Raw genomic sequence first — 12,080 nt, 5'->3', positions numbered from 1 at the left:
GCACCACCTGCCCTTGGCCATTTTCGAACCAGCTATGACTAGGTAAGGAGAGAATGCTGACATTCTCAAATAGAGGACAGCTCCAAATGACCCCCAGGATCAAGAAAAGGCAGCCCAAATTCACCCTAATACCAGAACATTCTGGATTTGGCAGTACACACTAGAATCTGGAGTTACGCATAGTATTTTTGGATGCCACATCCCAAGCTGGCATTCCAAAAGTCTGAAGTAAATGCAGCATTCATTCCAATTCAAAATAGCTTCCTAAGTTACAGGATGCTTTAAATATAGCATGAGAGTCCCACAGAGGCCTCTGAAGAGCATGCATGCCACCTTAACCAGGTAGAAGCACTACAATGCCTTACAGTTACTTTTCACGCCACATAAAGACTAACTGTGACTAATGCTGAGTTTATACTGAAGAGCCATAGCCTATTCAAACTAAGTGTGTACCCTTGAGCCAGTAAGCTTTAATGAGAATATGGGTTTACGCCTATATTAACAAGTATGACTAACCAAGAGCAACAAGCGAGGGAGCCAAAATAGCCCAGCAGCTGGTATTTGGACTCTGAGAAAGGGTGCCAGCATATGAAAGGCAGAGTTCTTCCTAATCCTCAGCTGCCATTGTAACAAATCAAGTGTATTTGGAAGGATTTTGGACAAAGGTTAAAACCTATTTATTCACAGGGTCCAGGCACTGAACACCTGTGGCAAAGACGACCCCAGCATCAGCTACGTATGTGGGAAGTGCAGAAGGTAACTCTACCCTTGCCAGGGGATTTGCACGCCTTTAAGATATTTGACTCATTACATCTTCCTAAAAGAAGGGCAAGATCTCATTGACTTTCTGGAAAAATGGCTGCTAGCCACAGCTAACAAAAAAAGGAGTCACCTTGTAAGAAGCATGTTCAAGATTTCATGTGAAGACATTACTAGGCTGGTAACTAATTATTTTCAAGGTACCCAGTTCCAGAAAAACTGAGTGCTTACACACAAAGTTAGTGGGTGAAAAATATGGTCTTTTTTCCCCCCATAAAACCAAAAAAACTGAAAAGCTGGCTGATTTTGTTCCAGAAAGTCTCTTGGAAGAACACAGAAATAGCTTTGCATTTTTGGGAAAAACTATACTTTTTATGGACCTGAAAATGAATTTTTTAGGACTGTTCCAAAGGGATTCCTAACTAGGGTGGATTAAGCTGCAGGGCCGGCATCAGGCAGACAGCCCACATGATGAAGCTTTCATTTCATTTGGGCCCTTAAGTTATGATAGCAGCTAAGTAAAATACATTTTTTTCCTCATCACCTATAAGGCATGCTTTGATGGGTACCATTTGTTTGCTTTTAAATATACCATATTATGTAAATTATGGGTCAACACAATGCAACTGAACAGCATACCTACTGACATTCTTGTCCTCACTTTGCACAGGCAATAATTCAATTCCTCATGAAGTGTCATTTATTAAATATCATTGTATACTTGATAAAATTAGGATTTAATAATGTAAACAATTGTTAAAAAAAGCCTCTTCTCAGATTTCACTCTCAAGTAACCTTTTTAAGATTTTAATTATAGTAGCAGCAGGAGAAACAGCCCTTTCACATGTTCTTTTTTAAGTATAAGTCATCCTTTTTCAAATAGCATTAATAATTTCAAAGCATACCATAAATAGCATTGCAAAACACTGTTCTAACTTAATTTCTTTCTTCAAGACTTGCAAGTATCAACTTTTAACATATTCAGCAAAAGTCTTCCTCCTTCCTCATGATTTTTCAAAGGAAATTAACAACTTACTGGCTCACTGGGTATCCAGTTCTTCCTACAACATACCCAGCGAACAAAGAAGAGCAATATGTCATATTATACTGGATGCTATTTAATGGTTTATTATGCATTAAAGTGGTGGCATCTCAGGTCCCTATGTATAGAAACTTCTAGTTGAATAGTGAATGTTACATACAAAACAAAACTACATCAAAGAAGGAGGCTTGAGCAAGCTGAGCACACAATGCTACATCATAAAGCTTATTGCATTTAATATGCCATCTTGATAGAGTGCTTTTGAAGGCTTTTTTTAATACCCACATTTTCTAGATCTACAAAATGTATTTTTTACACCACTAATTAAGTGGAATTAGACAACAGGAGTGACCAGATGAGAACTGCTGCTGCTAGAATAGATAGTTAATGCTAACATATTTGCAGAACTGATTTCGTTCTTTGTGTTCCATTGGCTGAAGAACATTCTACAATAATGCACTCAGAACAGAGTTAATAACAGGTTATCTGCTGTGTCATGGAAGACAGCCATTTACTGAGTTCAGACACCAGACACTATAATAAAAAGTACTAAATGGAAATAAGTTTAGTTGTACATTTTCATTATAAAACATGAACAGTTCAGCAGCTTAAAATTCATAATTTAATGGTTACCTCTTGCTACCTTTACTGGTTCTGAAGGAGCTTCAAGATTATTAGAAGTTAATTAAGTAAACCTGAGGACTTCCTGAAATGTTACAYAAACTATATTCTCTGCTAAATAAGCTCTAGGTCAAAGAGCTGAGAAATTTATCAGACCAGAATATCCAGCTGACAAGGAACATTGTTAAATGTTAAAATAAGGGGGGAAAAAAAAAGAAAAAAGAACACACCCTCATTTGAGTTCTGGACATGCTTCCTTAGATTAAGAAAAATTATTCTGTGTAAAGACACAATAATTACAGTTATCTCCACTTGTGAAATCCTTCTCAGCTTTTCACCATCRCTGGGCCCAAGTTTCTCAACACAGTCAGTCAACACTATGCCTCCTGTTCACGGGAAAGGTTATATTCCCCTTCCTACTGCAGTAAAGCAAGCTGTAAAGTCCCTGCAGACTGTTTTTTGGAAGCAGTAGTAGCCTAACACCAAGAAATATTGACTGGATTTAAAAGTGAGTTGGTAATTGCATAGATCCTATGTCTAGTTATTTCAGACGCTGAACTCTTTCACAGATAATGCCACAACGGATTTGATGACCTAGATACAATCAAACCCCAATGAGCTGCATTTAGCAGATTAAACAGAAAGGAAGGGCTACAGCTACACTGGTTACATATTTTGTGTCAGAACAATCAGGGCAGCAGTGTTTATTATATATCACCAGCTACACATCGTTTAAGCCAGTACCACAGCTATTACAGGCCATTAGTCATAGTAATCTGGCCTACATTCTTACAGTCCTAGGTGTTGCTCCTGAAATTCAAAACAGGTAGAATTGAGAAACAGAACCTTAAACAGAGCTATGTATGGTGCGTGCATAGGTACTATGCAGAGTACATAGTGCTCTTTCTGTAACCCGGCTTTCAGCACTGAGTTTAGTATTTAGTTRTTACTTTAATCAGACAAACAGATATGAGGAGCTGCCTTTCAATTCCAAGCACACACTTGATTTAAAGGGGAAACTGTTTGACCAAAAGCTGCAGTAGAGCTGTAAACCATATCCTTCCTGAAAGTTATTTGGTGGAGGACAGTATACACATGCAAGTCACATTACGTTATGATACTGATAAATAAAAAATAAAAAGTCTCTTCTCCTTACCGCAAAATTATCATTTCTGGAAATTCTGAGTTTAAAGATACAGTAATAAGCTGCGTGGATTTTTCAGAATGTTTTCTTCAAGGTATTGGGGGGGGGAAGGGAGGGGACTTCTTCCTTATATCACGATTCAACCACAGTATATGAAAAAACAGTTATCTGGTCATGGAACTGCTCTGTATTATAAAAATCTGATATTTGTTGAAACCAAACCTTCTCCTGAAGTGTTAGTAGCTTAGGCAAAATATCCATTGGGATGTTGACAGATTTTGTCTACCTCAGAATAACTAATGCCCCACTTGTTAGAGCACACAGACAGTCAAGTTATTTAAGCCTCTGCTCTGCTTTATTCAGAGAAGGGACTTGTCCCCTATATCCAGAAGTGTTCCCATCCCCAGACTTCAGAATCTCTCTCTTTTTCTGGCCCAATAAATACTATTTAAACAGAACACAACTACAGCATTTGCTCACTCCCTCCTCTGTCCAGCACATGCCACTCATGTTTGATGAGATGCAGCCATATCATACAAATGTCTTATTTACTGTATTGTCACTTGTAGTGTAAATCTTGACTACTGAGACATCTCAGATAAACAGCACCAAACCAGGAGTTTTAGAAGTTATTTGCAGGGTTGAGTCTCACAGAGATGCAATCATTTCTGCTAACTGTGGCTGTAAACATACTGGAATTGGATTGCAAATTATCTTGAAAGTAAAAATACCATCTGAAGATATTAGCACTCTTCCATGATAATGACACACCCATAGAATACAATAAACAACTGCACGTAGTAAAATTTTCAATGCTATGACTTTCATTGAGATGACTTGCTCAAGAAACAATCTAGAAGTTAAGCAGATTATCACAAAGGAATGCTAACACCAACAGAATAGTTGTTTCTTCCACACACAGACAGCAATGTTTTGGAGCGTTCTTAAAAGTTGCCCTGGAAATACTTCATTTCCTTCTTGCAGGAGCTCAGTTGTAGGAGAGTGGAAGAATTTAAAATTGCCTATGGATAAGAATTTAGCAAAGCTCTTTTAGACATGAGGGTCATTACATTAAAGTTTAACAGCCCACGCCCCCTCTCAGAAGTTGACTCAAAGACATTTGCATTTTGGTGGAAAAATAAAACATCTCTACTCATCAGTAGTTAAAAGAGAGGAGTTTTACGAGACACAAGACTTTCCTATTAGTTTTGTAGGATACCACCTATTATCAGCACTAACCTATGGCTCTTAGGATTGTGAAGGACTTCACATTTAGAGATGAAACAAAACCTTTTCTCTCAAAGYTGGAGTTTTATCACAACAGCTACTCAACAGTTATATGCATCAGAGACGAACAGGTGATGTGGAATCAGTTTCAAATGAGCTTGCTAAACGTCTTTAGTTCAGTCAACACAGGTRTACTTCCTTCTTCTGATGACAATTTATGTACAGCACTAGACAGCTGTTCAAATGACAGTGGCAGGGAGCATGGTGCTTGACTCAGATAATCTGTTTCCCTGCATTCAAGAATAAAAGAAAAAAAGCCAAGAGGGACTCCCCTTTCAACCATCACTTCCCTATTGTAAGGCACTGAAAGCCCATATGCAATATAAGCCCATAAGCAAACAGGAGTACAGGATGAATAKTCTCACACAGATCCCCTGAGGGGAACACAGTCACAGAGAGGCTGACACCTGCATGTTTGGGAGTGGAGGAGGGACAGGAAGTAATTAAGAAAACATGCTAGTAAAAGGAGAGAGTCCAACAAATACGAGAAAAGCTTTCCTGTTCCTCCAGCGACATGAATTGCCAATGCTAGAATAGCTCTTTCAGAAGAACTGTTTCAGGCTGTTTGCATCAGAGCAAGTACACAGATCAGCTTAAAATGTCATTTATTTTCCTATTAGTGCTCAGAATTTCCCCTCACTGCATTGTTATCATGGTCAGATTTCAACTTCTTACTCACTTACTAAAGTAAAGCCAAAATAGTTCTACAATACCTCTTTTTGTTGTTGTTTGTTTGTTTAAATACTGTCTCCTTTAGCTTCAGGTTCTGGCTTCTGATTTGGCACCCAGGCAACATTCAAAAAAACCACCAAAAACCACACTTCTCTATTAGGAAACACAGAACTGAGTGGATAATCAGAGTGAATATACCAGTCATGAGTGACAGCGCTGTTTTGGACAATATTTTAGCTATCTCAGATGATAATAATAATAATAATAATTCCTGCATGCCTTTCATCTCATTGCACCACTTGCAAGCCAGTCTGTCTCACTAGAAGAGTTTGCTGTTCAGCAAACATCATTCACAAATATACAAAGAGACTCTGTCATTGCATCCATCCACCTACAATTCCACCATCTTAAGTAACATGGCAATATAGCCATGATTAACCATGCCTTAAATGATTAACCATGCCTAATATCCTTCTTAGACAGGATTAGGTCTATAAAATTAATTAATTCTGCTTGTTTTCAGGCAGTCTATGCAGGCAGTAGGAGAAAATAAACTGCTTTGCTGCCTACATCAATTTGGGAAGATGAGATTTACGCATACGATCAGGCCACTGGTGACAGCTCTTAGCAGCGTCAATAACCTGCAACTCTCAGTCATTTCAGTAGGAGTGACAGATGCTCAGCTTCACTGGGAGTCAGTCACTACTGTTTTCCTACCTCTGGTACCTGCCCATGACATCTCATGACAAATTAATCCTAGAGGGTGGGAAGGTCTGTAGGGTGGGGAGTAAAAAACTATTTTTAAAATACAAAGTCTTCCCAAATTATTTTCTAAAGAAGAATTTGTTCCATTGTTAAAGGAGTAGAAAGCTGCAGGGTGACGTTAGCTCTTATGTACTTGTTTCTCTCCCTTCTCTTCCCACTACTGACACCAGACAGGCACTTATTTTTAGATAGAGAACATAGCATTAAGCACAATGTTCCATTTCAGGGGAACACAAAGCTATGTCCTCACCTGTCACCCAGCTGATTGACTGGTACCCCTGTGTCTTATGCTGTTGATTCAGCAGTGATATGATCACCTGGACCTCCCTGAAGGGAAGACATGGCAGCATCTCAGAAAGCATTTTAAAAAGTCCTTTAAGTCTAAACTGTTGTAACATAGCTCTGAGAAAGAGTAATTCCCTTCCTTGCTCACTGTTTTAAGAGGAAGAGCATTGTCCTGAACAGAAGCATTAGCAAAGCCTCAATCTTGCATTGTGCTTTTGTAAGCAGGCCTCAAAAACCTTCAGGTTTTCTCCCCTGCTTCTCAGGTGGAGAAGCAGGGGCAGCATGGGAATCGTCAGGGGCTGGCTGATAGAGTGCAGATCCCCAGAGCTCCGGGCCACAGCTCTATTCCCTAAGGCCAGGGTGCCCACTTCATGTCTAGCTGTGGAATGGCTTAATACTAGTACCAATACTAGCTTCCCCTTTCAGAAAGGCCCTTGAAAACTTGCAGAGGTAAGACTATAGATGGGATGAACAATCCTGGTGTGGCAGACACTCATCTTTCCCAGGAGCCCAGAGGCCACTCTGTCACTATATGACTTGCAGCATAACAGAAGAGCACAGAGTCTCCATAAAAGAGGGTGAATCCTTCTGCTCTCAGTGGCACCCCACAGATACTCTAACAGCTCCCAAGCAATAAGGTTATAAAGCGCGTGCCCGCAGGTAAACCCCATCTGCCTGTGTAGAGGAAAACTAAGCATGAGAAGGCAAAAAGATCATGCCACATTTGGTATTAAAAGCAACTATGTGGCCCTTTCAGTTGAAATGATTGCATTTTAGGCACCACTGTCTTGCACATTGGAAGTTTGGTTCCATCTCAGTGCAGCTGTGGATCAAAACCAGTCCATAGATGTGTATGACACCTGCTGGCAACATTCAGAGCTGTATGCTCTTCCCAGAAAGGGATTTTCCTCACAGTCATTCCATACTGTCAAGACATTCTTGAGAAAAAAGCAACTAAGTACAGTCTTCCCTTCTCCTCTTGGCAAGACTGCAATTATGGCTGAGTTCACAGCTCACCTCACTTGTCTGCAAATTGCTGATAATGGGAATCTCTGATACTTTTGGGGATATATTTATGCGAAAGATGCTAAAGAAAAAACAGACTTTATTAGGACATTATCATCAAAAGCCATGCATTAAACTCTCTTACAATTAAAAATATCACAAACAGCATGCATTCCTATTCCAGCTTTCCCTTCTCCTCTCCCCAAAAGACAGTGTGTTCATTTCTGCATGTCTGCTTTTTCCCTAAAGCAGGCTTCCAAACCCAATCCCACCCCTAAAGCAACATTCACAACTAAAAATGGGGCCTCATTGGGGAAGATTTCAAAGCATTTAACAGTACTTTCTGACACTTCTACTGCCAGGAATGCAGCCAGCTGTGCAAAAGGGTAATTCCTCCGTGCCTCTGGGAATCCAGCCATCACAGAGATTTACTCCAGCTCATCACATGCCCTCAGCAGCCCCATGAGAATCACACAACCTTCGGGCACAGCGAGTCTCCCTTATGAGATCATGACCTAAGACTATGGGTTCTTTGGGAAACAACTGGCTTTTCATTTTGATTGCGTCATATACAGTGCAAGTGTCACAGTCACAGTCCTTGACAGGTGGCCTCTAGGCATGACTGAATTACTTTAAAAAACTTAACACTTCACAGAGCAAGGTGCTAAAGTGTCATGAGTATGCCTACAGAAATACATTGGCACCTCTCCATCCTTACCTTTGGTGGGATAAGGAACGAAATACCAGAACTATTTACCATGCTGAAATTAGTATAAGCTTTTGAAAGTGAATTTTTGTGAGCAGTCATTATTTATAACATTGACAGAACATCTTTCTTTGCCATTCCAATAGCACAAAGACCTCTTCTGCAAAAGGGATTATGAAAAGGTCCTCTCATCATCATAGGAACATTAACACAAATACAGCTCTCTAGGGAGAATGGAATATTGTACATAAGAATAAGGGAGAGCAAATAAGACAGAGCTTTACAGTTTGAATATGAAATAGGACAGTTAAGACTTCAGAAGCTTGTCGATGTCTTTGATTCATGATTGTTGCAGGGATATCAATTTGGTATCCACAATTTAACTGATTGTATTTTTTCATTAAGAAAAAGTTTTCAAAGTAGCATTGATTTTTTTTTTCCCAGTGCAGCAGACTCTGCTTGCAATCTATTTGTTTATSTGATTAAATCATTCTGGTATTCCTTTTAAAGACTATTATGTAAGTAACCTCTCTCATCACTGCTCTGCAAACTGATCAGCCTTGTGCAGGTGATTTGTGGAGTAACCAGGACATCTCTAAAAGATCTGAACATTCTGAAATAAAGCTGAGACTGCCAAAAAAGCAGGCAGGAGCTCCTGAGAGGTACTGGAAAGCAGAGCTTCCAAATTAGAAGTTATACAGAGCTATCTTGCTTTGTAAGAGCAAGGCAAGGATGGGAAACTTTTGCATTTGAGGACCGTTCAGTGTTAAAAGCTTTTAATGAACACAATAATTCAGGTAATAACACTCCACTGAAATGCCTTAAGATATTGCCTCTTATAGAGGGGGGGAAAAAAAAAAAGATGGCTATAAAAAAGGGACTATAATCAACAGATGCACTGGGTAATCAATTATTAAATCAAACACTGCTCATCAGCTACAAATGGAAGCCTTGTGCATAATTTAAGACAGTATTTTCAGCACTATTGAGTCTTCCACTTGACATGTCTAATTTTCATCCAATTATTGCGCCTCCCTGACCCAAAAAAGGGGAAATATATCCCTTTGTCCTGTATGAACATACAGACTTCACACATTTAGAAGCAGTTACATACTTATTTTCTGGAAATATAATTTTATATTGCTATTTGTAGTTCTTCTATTCCCTTCCCCCAAAGGTCTGTATAGACAGCACCAGAGAGGCCCTTGCCAGCAGAAAAGGTTCAACACTATACAAAACAGAACTGGAAGCTCATTTAAGAGAGACAGTATCAACATTCTTAGAAACACACAATCCAACCAAAAATGTTTTCCTGTGGCATCATCAATGACAGGTTGTGCCTTGAACTGGTATTTTTAAAGTCTACATTATATTCTTTTTATTCAGACCTAGCTGCAGAGATCCTCCACTTTGCTTGGCCAGATCAGAGTGTACATACAGTTAGTTTACTGCTATTTTCCAACCTATATACAAACTCAATGAAGCTTTCTGTTCACTTACTCTGGAGATGGTCAAGGGCATGTTGAAGTCCTTGCCGCCTTGCAGTCGGAAACCCCATGGTCCAGGTCCATTCAGAGTCACGTTGTAAGCCATTTTGTACCTCTTTCACCAGCCGATGACAAGGCACTGCAGAACAGAAGGATGGGGTAGACAGAGAAAGCGTGAAAAAAAAAAAAAAAGCAGAATGAGAAGGGGGAAAGGCTTTCTACATGGAAAGTATATTCTCTTCCTGCCTTGCCTGTTCAGTCGTGCTGGGATACCACCTAAGAATAGATGGGAGCTATAATGCAGATGCTGATATCCCAGCTGAGGAGGGCCCATAAAAGGTTTGTAACCAGACACCTACTATGCAAAGACTTTATGACTCAGAGGTCTAATATAGCCCCCAGGGAGGGGGACAGATCTTTCTAGGCTTCCCAAGCCCCTCTTCATGCTCACTTACTTTATGGGCAAAATATATTTTGGGGGGGGGGGGGGAAATCCCATGTTAAAATCCCAAACATTCAAATCTTATTACTAACCTGTTAACAACTACAAAGCCATTTGTAACTTATGCTTCAGAATATATATTTATTACACAGTGATAGATAATGTACTACAAATAAGTGCTTTCAATGTAGATCTTTCCATACATTACAGGAGAGGCAAAAAAAAAAAGTGTTTAGCTTGCTTTGCATTGGTCTGTTAAACTGAAAAATATGCACCACATGCATTTGCCATCACAAAAAACTTCATACACTTCTGGCTCTTTGTTACATAGCCTTTACTTTCCCAAGGGAAAATCAAAATTTATTCTCTTGGAATGCAGCTAGAGGTATTACAAGTTATTTCTAAGTAGCATGTGATTTCTGTGGCAAAAGCTTAGTTAAATCACATACTTGTCAGATATTATTTTGATACAAGTCTCTTAAAGGCACAGCAGTTAAGCAGAAGGCTAACATGACAAATAGCTAGCTAACTGTTTCCCTAATTTATTTCTGAGATATTTGATAGTTTCTATTCCATTTGTATTAGATGTTCCATAAAACTTCACAGCCCAAGTTTGGTAATGCTGAATAGCAGTTCTGCCTTAGATTGGGAATAACTAAAATATGGAGAACAAGGGCAGGGGGGAGGTGTTGGCAGACGTATGAATATAAACAAACAGCTTCTGCTCTCATGATAAAGCTATAAACATTAAATAATGCTCCCTCCTTTCAAGTCATTAATATGTGCAGGACCTCCAGAACCATTCTACTGTTTCTCTGTAGCACCCTTGCTTTTACACTCATGTGACACAATAATTCCCCCTATGCTAAGGTGAAAAATAAGCATAGGCTCCCCTCTGATTAGCAAAAAGAATCAAAACCACATCATGCCCTAGAGTCCAGTGGCTCAGTTTGAATGTGGACATGAAGTCTTGTCTGCCCACGCACATTAAAACTTAAGGTGCGCAGGCTTGTGTCTTAAATGTCATGGAGAAACTGATGGTGAAACCACAGGGAGCAAACACTAATACGGTCCCAGTTTTTACCTAAGGAAACAGTCAATTTTTCAAAATCATGAGGCAATAAGAGCTTTTGTTTAGTACTTATGGCAACAGAAGAGCCATTTATACAAGGAAATAATCATGCTCTGCATAGACACTAGACTAAACCACCTAACTGTATTTTTTAAGCAGAGGCCCAAATTAAACTGCAGCAGCTCACATGGATTTGAATGAAAGTTGCACTCAGGCAGTAGAACTGGCCCAATCCAAAAGCAAAGCAAATGGCAAAACAGAGCTTCAAATGAAAATAGATCACTGCTGTCTCGCAAACACCTCCATAATGCATCTAAATTAACAGCATTTGTAAACTATCTCTATAGGAGGCCATAATCAGTGAGGTTTGGAGATGACTTAAAGGAGAGAGAAAACTGAAGTGCTGCACTTTGAAGAGCCTTCAGGCCTGCCCAGTCTATCTAGTAGGCCTCTGCCTAAGTCTAATACTGGATTTTTTTTATTTATTTTTTTTTAAAGGGCACCTGCATACACCAAAGATCACAGGTAGATTCCCACTGTACTATTCCTTTTCTCTTCCCGGAATCCATTGCTGTTTTCTATTGCTCTGTCTTGGCTCTGTTTCAAAGGTTCAGGAGCACAGAATGGAAAAAAAAACAAGCGAGAGAAACAGGGCAAGTTATTGATTCACTAGTATACACAGAATTGCAGAAAAAAAAGAATCAGAAGAGAGGTTACATTTTTATGAACTGCCAGGTCCCTGTAAGTTACCTTYCTATATCTAAAATTTCATAAAAAAAAAAGAGGAAAAACT

General features: G+C 39.4%; 1 protein-coding gene across 1 annotated transcript in view; it reads right to left on the bottom strand.

The window, feature by feature from the left end:
* Positions 1 to 9,912, bottom strand: part of LDB3 (LIM domain binding 3) — an 80,158-nt gene extending 70,246 nt beyond the window's left edge. The window contains exon 1 of the mRNA XM_026069960.1: positions 9,787 to 9,912. Coding sequence (XP_025925745.1) covers positions 9,787 to 9,879 — 93 coding nt within the window. The 5' untranslated portion in view covers positions 9,880 to 9,912. The remainder of the gene's footprint in view (positions 1 to 9,786) is intronic.
* Between the last annotated feature and the right edge of the window lie 2,168 nt (positions 9,913 to 12,080).

The sequence above is a fragment of the Apteryx rowi genome, unplaced genomic scaffold (genome assembly GCF_003343035.1).
Source record: "Apteryx rowi isolate R43461 unplaced genomic scaffold, aptRow1 scaffold_30, whole genome shotgun sequence".
Taxonomy (NCBI): Eukaryota; Metazoa; Chordata; class Aves; order Apterygiformes; family Apterygidae; genus Apteryx; species Apteryx rowi.
Note: the sequence above shows the minus strand (reverse complement) of the source record. Positions and strands in the feature narration are given on the sequence as shown.